The sequence below is a fragment of the Elgaria multicarinata genome, chromosome 9, assembly GCF_023053635.1.
Source record: "Elgaria multicarinata webbii isolate HBS135686 ecotype San Diego chromosome 9, rElgMul1.1.pri, whole genome shotgun sequence".
In the NCBI taxonomy this organism is placed as follows: Eukaryota; Metazoa; Chordata; class Lepidosauria; order Squamata; family Anguidae; genus Elgaria; species Elgaria multicarinata.
In genome coordinates, this window is record NC_086179.1 from 62,331,936 (window position 1) to 62,355,735 (window position 23,800).

The 23,800-nt window shown below is 41.7% G+C and overlaps 1 protein-coding gene across 1 annotated transcript; it reads left to right on the forward strand.

Moving 5' to 3' along the window:
• The first annotated feature begins 12,954 nt into the window (after positions 1 to 12,954).
• On the forward strand, positions 12,955 to 15,908 carry LOC134403653 (mesotocin receptor-like). Its single transcript, XM_063134022.1, has 2 exons — positions 12,955 to 13,931; positions 15,709 to 15,908. Exons 1-2 carry the CDS (start codon positions 13,016 to 13,018, stop codon positions 15,906 to 15,908), a joined length of 1,116 nt encoding a protein of 371 aa, XP_062990092.1. The 5' UTR covers positions 12,955 to 13,015.
• The last annotated feature ends 7,892 nt before the right edge of the window (positions 15,909 to 23,800 follow it).

Below are 23,800 nucleotides of genomic sequence, written 5' to 3' on the forward strand. Positions count from 1 at the left end.
TTTTGCATATATATGGCAGCCACTCTAGAGAAAGGGTCCATCCATTTCCTTCCAGGATAGGCCCTTCCAGGTTTCTGGCTGCTCTTGGCACAATTTTCTGCAGCATTGATTTAACTCGATTGATGGTGCTATATAAATAAATAAATAATAATAATAATAATAATAATAATAATAATAATAATAATAAATTATGTGAGGCAACGGCAGTTGTTCTGTGGAAGCTACAAGAAGAGAAGGCAATGATGGGATTGATCCACAACAGCCTTTGTTTACTCCAGCCTTCCACAGAGTTGTCCAGAGGGTTTATGGGGCATAGAGCAGACATGATATTGGAAACCCCCTACAAAGAACCTGTGTGTATGTGTGTGAGTCTGGCCTGGGGTGGAGTCCAGCAATACTCTTAGGAGCTAAGGCAGGAGCCCCTTGCTTTGTAGGAGCCTAGGGCAAATGGCTACAGTTTTCCCCCTCTGGACTTACATAAGAAAAATAAGACCACTGAGACAGTGGCTGGGATACCATACTTCCTCACCTGTGGTATTCCCACAACGACGATAATTTTTGGTTGGGGAGAACTACTCTTTGTGTTAGGGAGAGACAAAAAGACATTATGAGGCTGTGTGATGCTATGTTTGTCGATAACAGAATAGAGATTTATCATTTGCATTCCATCCTTCCACTCAAAAGGTCAGGGCACTATGCCCCAATCTAGTCCTCACAACTCAGTTTTTGAGGTAGGACAGGCTGATTGGTCCAAGACTCTTCTCATGTAGAGCCGATCTACACACATAAACTGGTATGTATGTAGGATCATTCCATATGTGAGCTGAACATGCAAGTGGCATGGTTGGGCCATGGCCACTGGTCACAACTTTGACTCTCTGTCAATATCTGAGGGGTGTTCATATGAACAATCTCATGATATGCCCAAGCTCGCCCAGGCTGCAATCCTTTGCACACTTACGTGGAAGTAAGCCCCTCTGAAAATAGAAGTATCTGTGTAAACATGAAGAGGATTGTGCTCTGTGTTTGAGCTTATGGCTGGGGAACCTGGGTTGCTTCCCCTCTGTTGCAAACACTAATGATCACTACAGCAGTCTGATGCTCTTGATAAAGGATGTATAAATATGCTTAACCATATTTTTAAAATAGATTATATACTTAAACAGTACCTTCTGGAAACAGAACAGAAAGTGGTGAAATAAATATCACAAATCAGATGGATTGGTGAAAAAGATTTCTAGGGGGAAAGGCATCAGATTTCTAGGGGGAAAGGCTTCATAGCTCTTTGCTCCTGTCCCTGACTTGCAAAATAAATTATGTAAAGTGGTTAACATTGCAGAATAAATTACGCAAAATGAGTGAGAATATTTTACTTGATGTGCATGGTTTATATTGGCTTCTTGTGGTTCTGAATTTTAGTTTCCAATTAGCACCGGGATTTTTACATTGTATATGGAGCCCAAACATTTTGTGAACAAAAGCATGGAAAATGTTTTCCCCGACTTAAAAAGTGTGAAAAGAATTCAGCAGTAAGGTTTAATTCCTACACATTCTATAAACTAAATCAAGAGAGATTTAACTAATGCTGTTCACTGTTAATTGAATCAACAAAACTAAGATTCTTTAATCCATTACCCAATTGAAATATTGTGGGGGAAATGTTAGCTCTTTATGATAAATCATGTTTACTTGTTGGCAGGAACAGTTGAAGACTTACTAATCCTAAAACACTTCTTTGCATACAAACACTAGATGGCAGCCCAAATATTTAAAATTTAGGAATGAAGAGTACTAACCAGAAATAAACATTATTGTGCTTGTGATTATATGAGTTTACACACACACACACACACACACATACACACACACTATTGTCATAATTTTAGGCACACTTTGTTCAGTACAACTGCTGCCTATTCATTTTGGCAAAGTTGACCATAGAAACTGCAGGGCTTTGGTACTATGTGGATTTGCAAAGAGGCACCCATCCCAAAATTCTCAGTTTGCTGGCTTTTTCCTTTTCCCCCACCCCCCAGACTTCTACATGATCTATGGCCTTTTTCAGCTCCAAACACCTTGTTTTAATTTGGGATTTCAGCAACACTGAACAATGTTTACTAACCTGCCAAAAAATCATTTTGGGACAGAGGGGAAAACATGGTAATCTGAGCTAGTTGATAAACAACAAGCTTATGTACCTATCAAAGAGCCTTCCCAGACATTGGCGTAATGATGCCTTTGAAGCTTTAGTGAATATAGCTCTGATCCTAATGGGAGTACGTCATCATTAAGACAGTGTAAAGAGCTCGGTCGTAAACTGAGTAGCCAAGCTATAGTGGTAAGATAGATAGTGGATATGGACCCCTGTAAAAGTGGTTGATGTAAGTTTCACTGGCAGGTGAAGCTTACAATACCATGTGGATTATAGCATAAGGAGAAGGAGATGATTTTGGTAATAAGAGGACTTCTATTTTCCCAACATAAAACATTGTCATGGATGTAGGAGCTGAGCCAGGTGAGCCAATGCACTTCTCATATCTAGTCTAACAGCCTAACCAGCTTTCACCACTACTAGCAGGGCTGGCCCTCATGATGCGAGTTGAATCCCTCACCTCAGGCGGCAGAGTGGGAAGAGCAGCGAAATACATACTGCTGCCCCTGGCCAGGAAGATGTGTACCCATAGGCCACCAGCCCACCTGCCCTTTTGCCATCGATACATCTCCCACCCATTCCCTACCCTGTTGCCACCACTGCCTATTCTGCAGATCTCAGAGTGAAGGGTGAGCAGGTAATCTCTGAAGAGACAGGTTGGCAAGAAATGCAGACAATGTGGCTCTTCAGAGAGCTGGCCAGGCCCAAATGACTGGCTCTGAGGGGTCCTTCTTCAGAGCTAAGCAATGTGGGACGGGTGTTTCTGAGGCTTGCCTGTGGTGCAGCTTTTCTGGCTGATGGAGCTCTTCACCTACGTGCTGCTTAATCTGAGTGGATTCACAGAATGAATGGCACCAATGGGGCAGGGGCGGAGCGGGGAGTGAAGGCAATGGGAAGTGAGGGTAGTGGGAAGTGAAATAGACAGATGCACAGTCGGTGGGAAAGGAGGGAGACATTGCAGGGCAATGAGGGGCCACAGTGGTGGCAATGGGTGTGTGTGGCATGTGTGTGTTCTTTGGCCTGAGGTAGTGGGAGAGCTTGTGGTAGCTTTGACTACCAGTGTTAATCAGTTTACCAATGTCAGGATGTTTGGGTTACAATCTTCCAGAGGGGTAACTGTGTTAGTGTGTTACAACAAAAACAACAAAGAGTCTTTTGGCACCTTAAATACTAACAATTCTTTTACACATAAACTTTTGTGGACACAGTCCACTTCATCATAGACATGAAGTGTTAGCCCCAGTTGGCAGGTTTATATACAGATTGTGGAGCAGAGGGAACTGTAAACAGTGAGATCAGATGGAACTGAAATGCAGAAAGTACATTAATTATCTTAATACTTGCCATTAATAGAACAATTGTTGGGCGATAACATAGACATCCTTTCATTGGTGACCTGATTAATATGCATACCGTGATAAAAAAAAAAAATACAGGCCACAGACAATCTCCAGGGATATCTCTTGTTCAAATCATAGCAGTCAAGAGTTGAATCTCTTGATGAATTATAGTTTTGCAATTTTACACTGAAATCTGTCTTTAAAGTTCCACCAGGTTCGACTTACCCTATGAAAATGAGTAAGCTTAAGCAAAAGAACTTATTTATTTGTTTTAAAAAGCAGTTTACAGTGCAATCCTATGCATCTCTACTCAGTTCTATTGAATTTAATAGGGTTTACTCCCAGATAAGTGTGTATAGAATTGCAGTTATTGTCTCGTATGAAGGTAATAAATTACAGTACAGCTCAACATAACATTTATCCTTAAAACCATATACCAGACAAATGTCCAAATAAGTACGAAAGGTTTATTTAGGAAAAACAGAAGAAAACACGAATACATAAGAAAGCTTTTAAACATATATTCTCACTTAGTGACACAATGATTTAGCTTTCAAAACTGAAAAATGTCAGAGATGATACTTAAAGTAGGCATATTCACACCTAAAGCTGAATGTTTAACAGAAAAGTATCTAACCAATATGTGAAGTCTACGCACCTTTTTCTTTTTCCAGAAGCAATTTCAAGAATTTTCATTTTTATAAATATATTATACCAAACTACTCTAGAGATTGATAGTTCAGTAAATGGAATTCAGTTGGATGGGAGAGTTAGAGTCTCAGGGGCAAATCCTTGTTCAAACAGGGCTTCCTCTGAAGTAAGTGATGCTTTTATAGTAAGTGAAAGCCATTCACATAAATAAGAATCCAAGGTTAACCTATAACCCCAATGTACAATAAAACTGCAGGTTTCACTGAAAGCAGGTTAAAAGATTACTATAATAGATAGGATCTCCCAGGGGATAAGAAGTGCCGTGTAATGATCTCCTGTTGTGCCGCAAGTCCTAGTGCTTTATTAGATTCAGGTTTAAGTTCAATAACTTGATTTCTAGACTGTGACCTGCAGGAAGAGAGAAGGTATATTCCCGGGAAAGCACTATAGGGTTTTGTTTCTTTGGAACACTGCAGACATATGGTTTCTTTGTTGCATTTGCTTTAATTACAAATACTCAAGTAGAAAATAAGTGAAGGCAAACAGCATGTGATTCTAGGCAGCAGATCCTGAGTGAATATTTATGCAGGCCTTCCAAAGCTGCACTCCCAGTTCTAGCTAACTGTAGCTAGAAACTCAGCTTCTTCTACTTCTGTCTCTTCCATCCTAAACGCCAAAGTAGTTTCTGATCCATACACACACAATCTGTGTCTGATCTGAAACTAGGGTGACCACATGAAAAGGCGGACAGGGCTCCTGTATCTTTAACAGTTGCATAGAAAAGGGAATTTCAGCAGGTGTCATTTGTATAGATGGAGAACCTGGTGAAATCCCCTCTTCATCACAACAGTTAAAACTGCAGAAGCGATACTAGAGTGACTAGATTTAAAAGAGGGCAGGGCACCTGCAGCTTTAAATGTTGTGATGAAGAGGAAATTTCACCAGGTTCCCCATATATACAAATGACACCTGCTGAAATTTCCTTTCCAATGCAACTGTTAAAGATACAGGAGCCGTCCTACTTTTCACATGGTCACCCTACTGAAACCCCACAGCTGCAGATAAAGTGCCTATCCATAGAACACCCATACCCATTAAAACGGGTGGACAACACGTAGGCTGCATGCCTTGCTTTTTTGTGGCTCCCCACTGCTGGCACGGTGGCCTGCAGTGGCAAATACGATTATAAAACAAAAGGGCCCCCTTTTGCCATCACCGCCACTGAATTTTTGCAGGAAATGGCAACTTTATCCTTTTAAAAGGGGGCTCCCCCCCACCGCTGCTGCACCACCAAATTTTAGCAGCAAAGTCAGCAGCATGGCAGGCGTACAGCCCCTAGTGGGGCTGGGGGTGGGCAATGTAGTCCCCTGACCCTCAGAAGTTGCTTACCCTTAATTAAAGGAAAATTAATGTTCTTTTGCCAAATCCCTGAGAGGAAGTTGTAGCTGCCATTTGGCATCTTAAAGCACAAGTCTATGTTTAGACAGAGAAAAGGCCTACAACTCACAGCATGCCCAGCCCAGCCTAGGGCCTTTTCCTGTCTAAATATGCACAGAATTGCACCATTAAAGACAAACATATTTAATATAGCATAAATTTCCATGGTAAAGAGCCCACTTCATCAGGCACCAATCAGGTAACACTGTAGGTGAGCCCACAGTGACACACTGTTTCACAGTAAACAGGCAACCAAACTAACAACAGAATGCAAAGTCAGGATTGCCTGAAGATGAACTGAAGCTTGTGATACTAACTGCAGCACACAACTTATCACTCAGGCTTAAGTCTTACTGAGTTTAATTAGGCTTACTCAAAAGTGGGTGTATTTAGGATTGTAACCATTGAGACTGAAATGAGAAATTGTGTCTTCAGTTTCACTTCCTCAGTGACTGATTGTGCATTTCTCTTTTTAAACCCCCCCCCAAGCATTTTCAAAAGAATTCACATATATCTAGCAGCAAAGCCATACAACTGAATTTCTCCATATAATTGGGCAAACGGATGCTCAGAAAATGCACAAGATTACTAGAATCTGTTGATTAGGTCCATCTGGTTAATTGGTAGTCATTGCCATAATGACAGCAGCACTTTGTTACAGAGGCACTCCAGATCTGCTGGCTCTTTGACATGGATTGTGTGCTTTGCATTTAATTTACATTACCCTGAGACACCTTGTTGGCCCAAGAACCCATTTTGTTCAGTTAGACAGAGCCCGAGAGCTTCCAAAATCCCTGCTATGGCTCTTAACTGCTTCAGAGGCACAGGAGCCATAGAACATACTTGCTTCCTTTTTAATTAGTGTTGGTAATATTACAACTTTGTCTATGAGTTACTGGAATGGGGCAGTGTTGCAGTTAGTTAATTCATGGGAATTTCAACCACAGCTAGCCTTAGAATCTCTATAGCTTACAATGTGGTTTACAGTGATTTCTTACTTTTGCTCCTTCCCCTCTTCTCTGACTTCCACCTTTGCTAGGGTCACATGTGTTTGCTGTCTCGCTCTTGCCTGTGTAATGGAACACAAAATATACTGAATAAACTTCTTTTTTGAAATTCTATGCTGTACCTACATTTTGTATGTAAGAACATTTGTGAGTAAAGCTAGTTTACCTTTTCTTCACTAAAGAAGGGCATGGTCTCTTTTTATTCTAAGATAGCTTCATGTGCATGTGGGACCGGTAAATTCTCATTCTCTTTTGCCTTTTTATTTTGATTTTCTCTGCTAATTGTCTTTCTTACCGGAGACATCATTACTAAATAGTCCTATCAATTAAATTAATGAAGGTCATTCCCTGCATTCATGGAAGACATGAAAATGACTGTGATACCACCCAGTCAACTAACCCATGAGGGGACAACAGTGGGGCATATTCTAAGTAGACATGCATAGGACTGCACTGTTAATTATTTTACCAATCTGTATTTCATGTGTAGGAATCTCAGAATGTTCTTATTGGCTACTAGTCCCGATGGCTATGTGCTACTTCCAGTATCAGAGGCAGTAAGCCTATATACACCAGTTGCTGGGGAACATGGGCAGGAGGGTGGTTGGCCACTGTGTGAACAGAGTGCTGGACTAGATGGACCCTTGGTCTGATCCAGCATGGCTCTTATGTTCTTATAAGGGACATAGGGCCTTCCTAGACGAGGCCTTAGCGCGCCTTCTGACCTGGTTTCCCTGCTGTGCGTCCAGATGACGCACAGGGGAATCCGGAGGCAGGCCACGCTGAGGCCTCCTCCAACGCGCAATAAGCGAATGCGCTTATGGCGCGCCTTTTCCCCAGCTCCGGCCTCAGGCCGGAGCTGGGGAACGTCTAGGGACTTCCGTGGCTTTTTGCGGCTCCTCGCTTACTCGTGAGGAGCCGCGAAAAGCAGCAGACCTGCCTGGCACAGCGCTCATACGAGCACTGTGCCCATCGGCCCGGGGGGGGGAAGTGAGGGGAGGGTGAAGGATGGCAGGGTGGGTGGCAAGGGGGGAGGGGGGGTGAGATCGCGCTGCCGCCGCCCGAGCAAGCAGCCGAGCGGCGCTTGCCTGCTTGCTCGGGCGGCGGCGGCGGCGCGATCTCACCCCCCCTCCCCCCTTGCCACCCACCCTGCTATCCTTCGCCCCCCCTTTTTAAAAAACAGTAAAAACACCACTTACCGTCTCCGGAGTCTTTGGGCCGCACCCGGCCCCTTTAAACCCCCCCCAAAAATGGCGGACGCCGCAGGGCTGCGCATCCGACGTGTGGAAGCCTGGGGGAGGTGCGCTAATGTTAGCGTACCTCGGCCCCGCCTCCCTGCCGGCGTAAGCCGGCAGGTCTAGCAAGGCCCCCAGTTTAGGATAAGCAGATGCAAAATCATAAAAATCCACTCTTACAATGAAAGTGAAATAAACTGACTATAAACAAAAAATTATATAATTTGAAACCATCCTAGGTTTATCAAAGCATGTGTAACTAATAAGGGAGAAACCTTGAGTTTTGTGAAGTTTTACGTAATTTCTAATACTTTCTCTTCATATCCCTGCATACTGAGGCTGTAAATATTAGCCTTTCGTTTATACTTTTGCTAGCAATCATTCTGTTAGTAGAAGGAACTCAGTTTATATTTGTTACCATAATTACATTGAGATATCCCAGATATCTCACAGCCTATTTTTAGCCATGCTATGAAGTAAGTTTCATCTGTTTTTCGATATCTTGGCTATTGTAAGTAAAGGTTTTGACATACATTTTGTGATTGATATAACCAGTGTTCTAATCTTTTCATTATCTTGTTGCAAGGTATTTCAAAAATACTAGTGCTTTTAAAAGTCAATTCACAAAGTCAAATTAGAGGAAAAAAAACCCCTGAGTTTAACTGAGCAAAATTACCCAATTGACATGAATGTTCTCAATAATTGTATTCATACGGCATATTGCAACTGGATGAGTTGGCTCAACATGTTTTTACTCTGATTGATAGCTCCACTTTCACTGTAGCACAAACTAACCTTGTGTGATGTTATTGTCTTCTCCAAAGTAAACTTTCAAGGATCTTGGTTTTGTTCTTTTTCCATAAGACAAACAGAATTCCTTTCCCCCATTAGGGGATATCAAATGTACATCCAAACTAAGCAAAAGCCTCCTGGATTTCTTCCAGCCTCCTAGAGTCTGCAGACTCTTCTTAACAGAGCCACAAACTGAGGCAGAATTCCTCAAGAAAAACACCATAATGGGGAAAGATGTACCTCATGTCACACACCAACAGAAACCATGGAAGCAGCCCCAAATTATGTTGTTTATTAGCCAAGTGATATGAGGACTTTGGTCTAACTCACCAGTTTAGCATTTTTTGGTTTGTTTGCATGCTTCTTTTTAACATGACAATTGTCTTAAATATTGAAATATCAGAATGGCATTTGATATGTATGTTCAGGATGTAATCTTACATGTCAGGTTCAAATACTGGCTCTGTCCTAGGTGTTCAGTACTAAATTTTATTGATGGGGGGAGTAAAATATCTTTTCAAGAATTATATATTGGAATGAAATTTGATGCATGCATTTATGACAAGATGCCATGTTTCCAATTATAACCCTAGCTTAACCACTGCTCCATTTTTGAGGGGTGGGGAGACATACGTTGTAATGAGATATATCTCTTTAGTGCAAAGTGAGCATAATGACAGTATATATACACACTGATATCATTCTCCACTTGAAGCTTGAACGCCTCTTTCATCTCCATACTTGTTTGCAAGAGGAGAAGAAAACATGTAAAACAAATGTTACAAATATTGACCTTAAAAATGTAGAGCAGGGGTGAGCAACCTCCAGCGCTAGGTCTGCAAGAGATTTTCTTAGCCTAATTTGAAAATCCCTCTGCATGGAATCAGTTCAGACCTCTGGAGAGAATGATCTGTCCATTCTCTGGCAGTCTTCCGTGCACGAAGGAAGAGGGAGGGAGAAGAGTGAGAATTGGGTTGTCAGAAAGAGAGTGAGAAACAGGGGTGTCAGAGAGAGGGAGAAGGGGGTGCCAGAAAGAGAGGCAGAAGGGAAAGAGAAGGGGGCATGAGAAAGAGAGAGTGAGAAAAGGGGGTGTCAGAGAGAGAGAGAGAGAGAGAGAGAGTCAGAAAGAGAGGGATATGTGTGTGTGTGTGTGTGTGTGTGTGTGAGAGAGAGAGAGAGAGAGAGAGAGAGAGAGAGAGAGTGTGTGTGTGTGTGTGAGAGAGAGAGAGAGAGAGAGAGAGAGAGAGGTGAGCCACTCACATTTGGCTCTGCCCCTGCCCACTGCTGGCTTCAGCCTTGCTCACTGCCAATTTGTATCTCCCGACAGATTACCCATGAAGATCATAGACGGTAGAATACAATGTTGTTGCACGTACCACAAATGTTTCTATATTTCAAGTTCAAACATTGGATTGACCCCTTTGTCTGTTTTCAGGGCGGACAGGAAAGATGCAAAACACATTGTAAAGCAATATCTGATTCAAGGTTTCTCAAACAGTGTGCTTCACATGTTTTATTTTATTCAGATACAGAAAGGGAACAGAGGACTTCCACAGAATGGCACCAGCTTCCTCAGTTTTGGAATTCTGTCCCAGTAATGGTTGTGTTGAGTGGTGGGGCACGCAGGTGGTATTCCTTCATTCACTACCATGGGTGGCTTGGCGTTTCACCTGAGAAAGCAGGTACAGTATATAAAGGGTGTGGTCTGGCATACTGCTTTCCCCGTTCTAGGAAAACACAGAAAATAGAGGGGAAGAGGTGGGGTGACTGCAGGACAGGCACGACATCATGTGAGTACCACACTGCAAAATGTCAAACCAGGCATGACGAGAGTTCGATAAAATGCTGGTGTGATGGACCCCATAGACTTGGAACTTGATAAGCTTTGTTGGGATGAAGTCAGTGGTGCAAGTTTGGCTTAGGGCCTTAGAGTAGCAACAGAATAAGAAAGTGGGACCTGCAACAAAATGTTGCAGTGTAGAATGCCCTTTTTCAGTGTTTCAGGAAGTCAGCCTTCCTCGATTGTATTTTATTCCATTCTCTCCCTTCCCCCCTGCACCTTCCAACTGTCAGTCAGCATTCTGTGGCCATTGAGCATGCCCAGTCCTGATTGGCCTTAGAGGCGATTTTTCCTCCTAAAGTGTTTTTGTTCTTCTGCAAAACCTGAGATTCCCTGAGCCTGCTGCTACCTGCCTTTTGGCTACATAAGCAACAGTCTGAACTCTGGAATTAGACAGAATGATACATAATTCATGGATAAGTGGGACTTGCTTTATTTTGAATCACTGTAAAGCTTTGATAACAGAAGCAGGAAGGTCTGTGTGCCTCCTGGGAATACTTCAAGAAAAGTTTATTAAAAAGTTATTGCAATGTGACCTAGTACTACCACTTGTAAACATGAGAAATTCAGGGCATCATGTATGCGTGCCATTCTCCTGCCAAGCCTACAGTCTTGGTATACTGCAGGAACTTTAGTTTAAACATCATTAGTATTGAACACACCATAAAACAGAGGTGTAAAACATAGCAGCTCTGTTCAGAAGACACCTTAAACCACATTTTTAACCACGGTGCTTAAGGCTTTTTGGCTTAAGCACTGTGGAGAAAGCTGTGGTTTAAGGTGTCTTCTTAACAGGGCCACTGCTATGTTTTATGTTAAATGAAAATTCACTAAATCCTTCCCTTCACTGGAAAACATAGTGCTTTGATTTAAGCTAAAGGGATGAATTCAATGAATTTGCAGGAATATAATGTACTTTAGCAATTGGTCTTAAAAATCACATAAATATAAACCAAGTGTGAGTTGGGGAATCATTTTGACCCAACAAGAGCTAAAGTGAAATAGTTTTCATGACAACTGGTGCAAGGACATCCCTCTCCCCCCACCACCCACCCCCCAGCCAAATGAAAGGTGGAGAAACACTGTTCTGCCACTCAGTTATTGCTATGCTGCTCTAAGCAGCCAGGGGGATGATTACTTTTGAGGACTCGGTGGATTCATGTTGCCTTATGCACACTGATTAACTGGACTTAACAACACCTGCAAGATATGTAAGTATTAAAGCCCTTTTTAATAAATATGGAAATAATATTTGAGCCATTAGTTGCCAGATTCCTTTGCACTATTACCTTAAGTTGGAAGAAATAAGAAAGAAGGCTCCATGTACATTCTGGTATAGTCTGTCATTCTATGTGATGTTTATGGCAGTGGGGGAAAAGCTAAAAGAGGAACTATTCAAGAAATGCACACCAAAATCTTACATTAACTTGAGCCACGTGTTTAAGGTTTTAGCTCTGCTACGGGCTGCTTTATAAAAAATAGCCCTGTTGCTACTCCTGGGTATCCCTTCACTGAAAACCAATCTATACAAACCTAATAATTGTAACTATAGAAAATATACACATGTTAGCACATTTTTCTTGTCGTCATACATTACAGTTTTTATATGGCAAACTCAAACATTTTATGGGTGCATCTTAAAAATGTAAATATACTCCCAAATGCAAATACTGGTTTCTCTAATAGAAAATAATGTAGCCTGCCCCAAGGAAAGAAAAAGACGGGGCAGGACAGCTTTCTAGGGATTTTACAAGATGTAGCTGTTAAAACAGCATCTGTAGTTTTTCAGATCTGCATTCCCTACTGTATTTTTGCTTTTTTCCATGTGAAAAAAGAACAGAACAGAACAGATATGCAATCTTAATTTGTATATCCTATTTCACATGTATTTGCTTTCTGACTGGGGATAACTAGGGTGGGGAGAATGATTGTTTTTAGAGACATTTTCTCATCTCATAGTAAATGCACTCTGTTTTTGTGTGTGTGTGTGGGGGAAACAAATTAATGAGAAAATATGATTTCCTCTTTGAATACACTTGTTAGCCTGTTTACTTTGTCCTGCGGTCCAAGAATGTTGAATAATCCATTCCCAAGAGTACAACTTTTCTAGGTACATATGTAGAAACATTTGTCAGTGGATGACCATCAGCATTAAAGAACACAGTTGTCACGTAGTTACTCAGCAACAAATTCCGAAAGTAAATACATAAGCATGGATGCCACTGTTATTGTTTTTGGATTTTGATGGAAATGTGGGAGGGTCATTTTTTTAAGCCAACAAGTTTCTTTAAATGTATACATTTAACTGTATTGTTTTCTCCCCCCTGAATTTCCTCTTGGCTAAAACAACTACAGGCTCTCAAGTTACATGAAGCTCTACTTGTTGAGAGTAGAGGGGATCCCCCCACCCTTGGAGCATGAGCGAGAGTTCAAGTTTACAAATGCATGAATCCATACTTTCAAGACACATTAATACCTGAACAACTGGCAGTGTATTTACTAGCTTGTCCTTTGTAGCTGCCAACCTAGGTGACGCTCTCAGAAAGTAACTCCTGTGCGCAATGAAGAATTTCTCATTTTCTCACGACAGCATCTATGAGCCTGGAATCCCTTTCCTTCACAGGTTTTTCAACTCAACAAATGCATCTCATCTTCCGGAAAGACAACCAAGAGATGAACAATTAGCTCAAGTAGAGATCAGTGTGCTAGGAATACTATTCATGGCAGCATCTGTGGGCAACTTCATCCTCATACTGGTGTTATGGAGGAGGAGAATGAAACTGTCTAGGATATATGTGTTCCTGCTTCACCTGAGCATTGCAGACATGATGGTTGCATTCTTTCAAGTCCTTCCTCAGCTCTTTTGGAAGATTACAGATATTTTCATGGGTCCAGACATCCTGTGCAGAACCATCAGTTATCTCCAGCTGTTGAGCATGTTTGCCTCCACTTATATGATAGTAGTTATGGCAATGGACAGATTCCAAGCAGTATGCTACCCTATGGCCTCATTCCAAAAGAAAGGGGCTCTTTGGAACGCTTCTATCTGTACAAGCTGGTTTATCTCATTGGTCTTTAGTGTTCCTCAAGTATTTATCTTTCGGAAGAATGAGGTATCTCCAGGCATATTTGACTGCCAAGCTGACTTCATCAAACCCTGGGGCACAAAGGTGTATGTGACTTGGATTTCTGTAGCTATTTTCTTCCTCCCTGCAGCTATCCTCATCATATGCCATGTTATGATTTGCAGAGCAATCCACATGAATATGCATCTGAAAAGCTATAATGATTTTGAAGTAACAAATCAGAAGCAAATACTCCCATCCCAGGCAAGCAATGCAAACTGTATGTCAAAGGCTATGATCAAAACGATAAAGATGACAGTGGTGATAGTTGTTGCTTATGTATTTTGCTGGTCACCTTTCTTCATTGCACAGTTGTGGACTGCATGGCACCCCAGTGATGCTAGGACTGAAGGTAAGACAAACCTATTTTCCTGAATGATTTCAAAGACATGATCACACTGCTACATTTCTATATCTGGATGAATATACATTACATCAGAAATCATTAATACATTTGAATTCGAGTAAATTATTTTGCTTTGCATGACTTTTTGTAATCATAATAACATAATAACACAAGAAGTGTCATGCTGGATCAGACCACGGGTCCATCTAGGGCTGTTCCACACGTCGTTCTCGGGGTGCTTCCATCCGCCCCCAGTGCACCCCGAGAACGAGCGTGTAACTTGCCTGGTGAAGAGACGAGGAAGACATGTCCTCGCCGCCGCTGCTGCCGCCACCCAGCTTCCTCCGCGCCAGACGGGACGAATAGCTCGGCGGAAGAAGGCGGGGAGCTATTCGTCCCGTCTGGCGCGGAGGAAGTTGGGTGGCGGCGGCGAGGACGTGTCTTCCTCGTCTCTTCACCAGGCAAGTTACACGCTCGTTCTCGGGGTGCACTGGGGGCGGATGGAAGCGCCCCGAGAACAACGTGTGGAAGAGCCCCTAGTCCAGCACTCTGTTCACATAGTGGCCAACCAGCCATCGGCCAGGGATGAACAAGGGGGACATGGTGCAACAGCACCCTCCCACCCATGTTCCCCAGCAACTGGTGCACACAGGCTTACTGCCTCAAATACTGGAGATAGCACACAACCATCAGGGCTAGTAGCCATTGATAGCCTTTGCCTCCAGGAATTTATCCAATTCCCTTTTAAAGCTATCCAAATGGGTGGCCATCACTACATCCTGTGGTAGTGAGTTCCATAATTTAACTATGCGCTGTGTAAAGAAGTACTTCCTTTCCCACCCCCCTGGAGCTTCCACCATTTAGCTTCATGGGATGTCCCCTGGTTCTAATATTTCGAGAGAGGGAGAAAAATGTCTCCCTATCCACGTTCTCCATACCATGCATAATTTTGTTCACCTCTATCATGTCTCCCCTTGGCGTCCTTTTTTTCCAAGCTAAACAATCCCAGTTGATGTAACCTTCCCTCATAGGGGAGATGCTCCAGCCCCTTAATCATTTTAGTTGCCCTTTTCTGCACTTTTTCCAGCTCTATAATATCCTTTTTTAGGTGTGGTGACCAGAGCTGTACACAGTATTCTAAGTGTGGTCGCACCATGGATTTGTATAAGGACAGTATGATACTGGCTGTTTTATTCTCAATTCCTTTTCTTTAATTAGAATGGCAGTGCCATTCTAATTAAAAAAAACTAAAACAATGACAATATGAAATATGCTCTTAAAATTAACAAGAGCCACTGTACTTGATCTGGCATTTATATCAATACAGCAGTTGTTTTATGTTGGACTTTTAAAGTATGTCTTTTTTTAAAACCTAATTAGTTTTTTGTTCAAAACATGTTATTAAAATGCCAGTCTTGAAATACATCTAGAGAGTTATTATATGTTACAGCCGTTAAAGAAGTATATTTCATGAGCATCTGTAATAGATTAAAGCACTTATGTTATAATGCGCTAACAATTTGAGATGTTCCCAATTAATCCTAGAAGTAATCAATAATGCATGTGAAAAGCTACATTGACCTGATTCTATAACTTTTAAAATGGATTTTGAAAATGTGACAAAATATTTTTAAGGACATTTGGAAAACTCGTCTTGCTGGCAAACAAACAAATTTACAGTTAAATAACTGGTTGAAGATCAATGGAATCAGAAAAGATAGATTTTTTCAATGTATTTATTTATATGTCTTCTATGAATGACTTGTAAATTCTTTCCTTTCAGGTCCAGTAATAGCCATTCTTATGCTCCTAGGGAACCTTAATAGCTGTGTTAATCCATGGATTTATATGTGCTTTTGTGGTCAAATACCATATTGTTCAAAAAAGAAATTGGACAACCCTGCAGCGCATGAAGAGTCTACAATTACAGGCAGCGTTAACTTGGGAGATAAAGAGGCTGAAGACAATATCACAGCTGTATAATTATAAACTGGGTTTATAGCTTATAAACTGGCTTTATAGCTTATGGTATTTTCATATTTTTCTTTCATTTTGAAGCAAATATGTACAAAAGTAAGAAACAATCTAGAGCTGTGCCAAAAATTTCTTCCACTTTTTTTTCTACCATTCTTATTCAGTTTGATAGAAAAGGAATTGCTTTTGAAAAGAAATACAAAGGAGAAGAAAATTTTGGTTAAATTCTCATGGGTTGGGTTCACTGTTCTTTTGCTTACCTTACTTAAGAGATGGCTGAGGAGTGTGTGTGAGTGTCCTGTGTTTCATTGCACAGCTATCTTTCTGGCAGCTTGTACTGTCCCCAGCTTCCCACACTTATTAAAGCCTAGGGGAAAACATCATGAGGTCATTCCTTCCATAGGGCTTTTTTGAATGAGGAAGTGAAGGCAGCAGAGGAGGCTGAAGAGCAATGGAGAGATAGAATAGATAGAAAACACACATGCACACCACACCCACACACCACAATGACTGTGAATGAAGCTAGGTATGGGGCAAGGTGAAGGATGCAAAATAGTGACTAAGGCCGGATCTACACTATTGCTTTAAAGCGCTTTATAACAGTTTTATAGTGCTTTAAAGCAGTTAAAGCGCTTTATAACTGTTATAAATCGCTTTAAAGCAGTAGTGTAGATCCGGCCCAGGCTGCCAACACATTTGCGGCTGTTGCTACTGGCAGTGGAGGACAAAAAACCCGAAGAAGCTGTTCTACAGCCACTGCTAACAGTAAGCTCCTTCACTGAGAAACTGTTTGAGAATTTATTCTTTCCCTACAGAAAGTTAGTGAAATCCCCCCTCCTCCCCACACACAATTTTGACCATGCAGATCCTATATCCAAAACATTGTAGGTTTTTTTTTTTTACACACATAGTGCTGAAATCCACACGTACAAAGGAACATGTCGAACTACACCTATCTGCAGATGCCTCTCAGTTCCGTATCATCTTCCAGTAAGTTTGGTGAACAAAACAACAACGACCCCAAAACCTGGGCATGACAAATGCATATCTGAATTCTCTTATGGCTCTTTTCACCAATTTTATTAAGCACATGTTTTGGTAATATAATAATGCTTGGCAATTTTATTATGCTTTAGAGCAGCATGTGGGTGGACTTCAGGCTTTCCTGGAACTCCACCAACCTGAGCCAGGTGTGAGAAAATGACAGAAAGGGGTGTGGAGGTAGGTAGAATGTTTCCTCAGAGGAAGGAGCAGATTATCATACACTGGGATAAAATGTAAATAAAAGTTCTAATCTACATCTTAATTACTATAGGTCAGAGACTCTAACAGCCTAGTTTAGAGTGGTGGAGAGATGTGGAAGCTTTTGCTGCAGTTAATTAGAAGCTTTTGCTGCAGTTAATTGGAAGCCAGAACCCCTTTGCTGGTTTATGCAAGTCATCCGCTAGTAGATTTAGATCTAGCATCTGCTCAGCCCTGCATTAGAGTGTTCAACATTACTATAGTAATAGTAAACAACATTATTATTAGATAGGTCAGTAGTATGTGTTATTCACATTTTGCAGATAGGAAGCTTAAGTTGAGAAGGTAGTCACCACTTCACAATGTAGTTTAGCCCATGCACGACATTCAAATGCTACTGTTAGAGTCACTTCTGAGAAAATTCTAAGAAATAAATCTGCAGCTACAAAAGTTTTAGCTAGCACATTTTGTGTGCATGGAAGTAAATGCTGGAATACAAAGCATTCAAGGGAACAGTGTAACAGGCAAAAATGAAAAGGTTCAAAGGAATTCTATTTTTGCTTTCAGTTTATTTCAAGGGAAATGGCATACTTAAAATTTACTTGGGATCTCTTGCAAATTTTATTCCCTCCCTATCCTAAATAACTGCTTTAGGATTGAGCAATACTTTTGCCTCCATTTGTTAAATCATAGACTTTTCCATGATTTGAGATGATATATAAGAGTGTCCAGATTTTAATGCTGTAGTAGAGAGATGAAGTATGGATGATGATCTTATTACACTTTAGCAAATAAGGCAGCATATAAACCTTAAAATAATAATAAATAATAAATGAAATTACTTAACACCGATCCACAGAACTGATTCTTATCAGTTCACATGGTCAAAAGAAGAATTTAAAAAACTGGGGAGCCATTCTACAACTTTTACTATAGCAATCTTTGAGCATTGCAACTTGGGATTCTGTATGAATTGATTGGCATGGTTTATGCTGATATTATTATTTGAGATACTGTGGGAGTAAACTGTTGCCAATTTCTCTTGTATAAATTATCCAGCAAACCTCAACTTGTTTCCAGGTATGCAGTTATATTCATGGTACAGATCCTCTGTTCTATTTGGTCTTGATGAAAACCTTGTCAGTATCCAAGTGTACTCATACACAGGGTAGACCCATTGAAGTGAATGGACTTAGAGGGAATCTACACAGCGTACTGAAGGCGCACGCAAGCGCCTTCAGTGCGCCCCGAAAATGCTTGTGTAGATCCTGCCTTCCGAGGCGCAGGAAGAGACGGAGGCGGCGGCGGCTGAGGAATCTTGCCACCGCCTCCTCCCCGCCGGCCTCCTGCTGCCGGGGTAAGAGCGACCCGGGTCAGAGAGCTTGGCGGAAACGGAAGCCAAGCTCTCCAACCCGGGTCGCTCTTACCCCGGCAGCAGGAGGCTGGCAGGGAGGCGGCGAGGAGGCGGCTGGGGAACCGGCTGCGTCCTTGCCGCCGCCGCTGCCTCCCCGCTGGCCTCCTGCTGCCGGGGTAAGAGCGACCCGGGTCGGAGAGCTCTCTCACCCAGGTCGCTCTTACCCCGGCAGCAGGAGGCCGGCGGGGAGGCGGCGGCGGCAAGGACGTGGCCGGATTCCCCAGCCTCCTCCTCCTCCTCCGTCTCTTCCTGTGCCTCGGAAGGCAGGATCTACACAAGCGTTTTCGGGGCGCACTGAAGGCGCTTGCGTGCGCCTTCAGTACGCTGTGTAGATTCCCTCTTAGTCTGGGTAGGACTACCATTGGATATTGCTCCTGAAAATAAGGGACTAAAGGTTGTTTCACCCATTAATTATTTTAGTGCAGTCCTATGCATGCTTCTCAGAAGTAAGCCCCATTGCATTAACTGGGTTTTACTCCCTGGTAAATGTATAGGATTGCAGCCTTAATGGATAAGTTACAGATTCATGTTCTATCTATTCAACCCTATAATGTTTGAAGCATATACACACCTTTTAAAAAAGAAATCTACAAAGATGAAGTACACTGTGGCTGTTTCTACACCTGCCTTTCCCCCCCGGAATCGTCCCGGGATTCTCCCTGTGCATCCAAATGACATACTGGGGATCCTGGGAGCAGGCAGGGACAATCCCTCCATTTTCCTGGGATAATCCTTAGGTGCAGAAAGGGCCTGTGAAGAGCTGCAATTGGCCCTGGCATATACATTCTTCCTGTGATCACATAAAGGAGGAAAGACACAATTTCTAGCCGCTTGCGTTCCACATACAGCCTTCTTGCAGTATATCCCACACCAATCATTTCCTCCCAACTCTCAGGAGCAGATTTTCAGGAGTGCAGGAGACTTCAGAAAGACAAGGAGGTGGGAAAGCCTCATTCTGTTCTGTTCATGGAAGGGAAGTTAGAATCCAAGCCATTGTGTCCATATTGTTAAACAAAGATGAATGTATGCTTCAAATGCTACTGTTTTGGAGTGTACCAAGTATGAGTGCTGGTTTGTAATGTGTATTCTTTGAAACTTGTAACAGCCCTAAGTCAAGGTGTAGATTTATTCCTCCAAGGAGTGGCCAGTGTGTTAAACCTGGGATGCAATGAAAGCAAAACAGGATAAAGGATGGCTGAAAAGACAGAATCAAAGGGATCAAGATGGTGAACATGGATATGCAAAGTGCTAGAAGGTACCAGAAGTGAACTGTTTGATAATGTGAAACACTACCTGTGCTCTTCTTGTAGCCCATGCTTGTTGGCTGGAGCCAGCACTCAGGTAAGCATGGTTACCAAGCATGTGTTTACTTAAACAAAGGCACAGGGATTCAGGAGTAGCCTTTTACAGAGTCAATCTCCTTGTGAAGGAGGCACATGGTGGTGTTTTCTTTCTCTCTTACAGTTGTGTCTATAAATATACAAGCTAAGCATTGAGTAGAAAGCAGGCACACGAACTGATAATGCTAGACTTAAGCATCAGTTCTGCTCCTACAGCTACCAGCAAGGCAGTCCAAGCCAACTATACCTTGACACTTTTAACATTCGTATTCTGAGTAAACTGTATACAATCAATTTATTTCTTTTTCTACAACTTTCCAACCCACCACAACAAATCTAGAGGTTTGGAAGCATTGTTGGGGGGTGGGGGCTCTTGTAGCTTAACCTTTTGGTTGGAAATTGTTTGTACTTTTGTTAAACTGTAGGATATGACAGTCTTTCAAAGAATGTATAATGTATATATTACACATGTTGAATCTATTTGTTTCTGTTTCTGAAAAGGACTGTAAAAAGCAGTATGTGGTGTATCTGTGGGAAGATAAGGTTGTACTATCAGCTGTCTAAACTCTTAGCAGCATACTTAACCTAGAATTATTTATATTATGCACAATTGTGGCTTAGTATGTATTTCCAACTTTACTCGTAGAGTTTTGAGAGAAAAACTACGGGTTGGATCCAGACTTAGTCATGCAGAGAGAAATGAGACCGGATCTACACTACTGCTTTAAAGCGCTTTATAACAGTTTTGACAACGGTATATGGAGTGTGTCCTGGGCCCCGACAGTTGTCAAAACTGTTATAAAGCGCTTTAAAGCAGTAGTGTAGATCTTACCCAAAATGAAGAGGGCTTCAGTTAGTCATGACTAGCTTATTACATTGATTTCAATGGGCCTGTTCTAAGCATTACAGGTCTGGATCCAATTCAATGTGTATAACAACCTGAACACTTTGTTTTAAAGAATTCTTGGCTATTAATAGATACCAGACTGTACGCATATGTTTATAGGATTGCAACATAAGTTTGGAATGTGGTATATATAGCACAAAATAAAACAACCTGGGAATCTTAGTGGCACTGACCTCTGCTTTTGGCTACAACAAAAAGGTGTGAAAATACACAGATAGTTAATTTACCTTTCTGATCCAAATTAAAAGTTAAATCTGGTTTCCTGGATAAAGTAGAGTGTTAGGTCAAAGGATGTATTATCATTTTGGCTAACAGAATGGAACCCTGTAAGCAACAGATGAGTAAAAATGTCTGCATACAGAAAACATAGCTGCCTCCTAATATTAGCAATATTAAAATCAGACTGTGGCTGCTTCCGCATTAGACGTTTAGTGTGGTATTGCCATTCTTCATTAACTCATGGTGGAGTCCATATGATGTCATCCTTTTGTGATCTCCCCCCCCCCCCCCGCTTCTTCTGTCCTTGCCACAGTAAGTCCGCCATTTTTGAGAAGGTCAGAAATGTAGCGCAATTTCTACAGGTGCAGATGTCTTTAGTGCTACTCTGTCTGTTTCAAGAAGTGTGGCTTTGATATGGGCAGTGACATATCAGGCGGATAGATATCCCAGCTCAGCATAAATTCACTATAGCTTTTGCGGTAGGCATCTTCTTATAACTTTCATTAATAATTTTAATTAGATCTGTTAATTAGCATTGAAATGCTTTTCCGGATATTATATTAATATTAATCTCTATTTTTGCTAACTTTTTAACAAAAGAGTGCTACAGCACTATAACTCTATGATACTAATTTAAAAAATTAAGGAAATCTTTCAGGTCATGACCATTTTGGCAATACATTCCCCCCCCCCAATGTGTTTTTCACCTAATTAAATACTTTCAATTTACACTTCAGATCCAAAACAAATGTTAAACACTTTTTGGTGGGGTTTTTTGCCATTTCATTTGTGGCAATGGGTGATCACACTTAAATTAATGAGTACTTAGGCTAAATTAATAGTTGATTTTTTTAAAAAGGATCCCCCCCCCAACTAGCCACTCAGTGAATTGAATTTCACCCTCCACACCCGCAGCAGCTATGTCATATCCACTAGTGTGGACAGAGCATAGGTAGATGAACGTACTGAAAGAGTACAATATCCCTGTGTGAAGGTTTGAGGCCTGACACCCTGATAGTGTGTAAAGTCAATTGCAATTCCTTTTGCCGCTTATATTGGAAGAGCAATGCTTTATTAATACAAGGCACCACTCATCTGGAAGCCAGCCTATCATAAACATGTGTCACACAGACCCATAAACAAGTGTCACACAGACCCAGAGAGCCTCGGCTATGGGGCGGTATATAAATGTAATAATAATAATAATAATAATAATACATCTCCAATAACACCCTTTTTATTTCAAGCACTGCTAAAAATCACAGCAAGGTTCAGTTCATCCAGATGACAATCGTTGCGTAACGTTCCATGGCTTGTAAAACATCCAGTCCCCCTTATTTATTTGAGGAAGGAAAAAAAATCAATCTGTTGATTCCAGCTGTGATTAAAGTGTTCTTCTCGTCTCTCCTACCTTCTCTTCTGGAAGCCAAAGCAATTTTATTTGTGAAAGAGGCCTTTTTGCCAAGTCAGTCAAAGAAATGAAACATATTGGCTTAGATCCAAGGACCTTGCTGTGCAAGTTGAAGACTCTTCTTGCACAAGAGAGCTGCCAATTTCTCCCCATCTGCAGTCCCCTTCCCCCCCTCCACCCATCATACGCTTCTTTGGAGCGTATCTTCTACTGGAGCCAGTTGACAGGGGTTTGCATCTGGAAGAAGAAATTGGCAGCCCTTTCTGTATGTGTGTAACTGTCTTCCATGCAGTGCAATCTTTGAAGCCAAGCCATTGTCATTACTGCTTTTAGTTCCAGAACAATGATTTTTTAAAAACTTGACTCAAAAGTGACCTAACATTTCTAATGAGAGGCATAACAAGAGGCTACAGCCCAAGTGGGGTTTGTCACTATTAGTGAAGGGGCCAATGTGCCCCAACAGGGATCATAGTTTGCTCATCAAGTTACAAAATCCTCTGTCCAATCTTGGATGAAAGTTCTCCAGCATTCTGAGATTGTTGTGTGTATATACTAATTGTTGTGCATGCACGTCAACAAAGTGCATCATGGGAACTGTAGTATTGCACCATGACATCATGATGCATGGCATGTTATGTTCTCCTTTCTGATTGCCTTTTTCCACACGTCCTACTGGTTACCCTACAGTCGGTTTGGAGCCACTGGAGCTTGGGCAAGTAGGAGCTGCAGAAGCGGTGTCTCCATCTGCCAAAGCCCAGAACTGCTCTTCACTTGCCAGCCACTTCTGGCTGCACTGTTCGCCTCCTGAACTCCTCCTGTTTGGATTCCCTGTCCAGTATCCAGTGCCACTTATCACATAAGGAAAATAATCTGTCCTGTACTAGGGAGAAATAGCCTTGGTTGACTAGTTGCATATGGAAAAGAAATGACACCACAAGTGAGAAGGAACCCGTGAAAAAGGGATGGATACTAACCTACATGCTTGTTCCTTCAATTGTGATTGGTTTGTTGAAATATTTCCAACCCACTGATTGGTTTGGAAAACAGTAACTAGAGGGTTAAGGGACTGCATTCCATGAGTCTGAGCATTGCAAATGGGAAGTTTACATTTCCTTTAGAAGGGAAAGGGTTAAACCACCCGACATCAGGACATGGACAGAAATAGCAGTGTTTAGATGCTTTAGGACACAATCCTATGCATGTTTAGACAGAAAAATGTCCTACAACTTCCAGTATGCTCCAGCCAGCCATGCTGGTTGGGGAATGCTAGGAGAGGAGTGATTCAGCTATTAAGAATTATGTTTATTTACAGATGTTATTTTAACCTGCTATCTACCATTTTCACATTGTCCATCTTTGATTCTTCTA

Coding starts and splice junctions, on each gene's coding strand:
- LOC134403653 (XM_063134022.1), top strand. CDS start 13,016: ATGAAGAATTTCTCATTTTCTCACGACAGCATCTATGAGCCTGGAATC. Junction 13,932..15,708: donor CAGTGATGCTAGGACTGAAG/GTAAGACAAACC, acceptor CTTTCCTTTCAG/GTCCAGTAATAGCCATTCTT.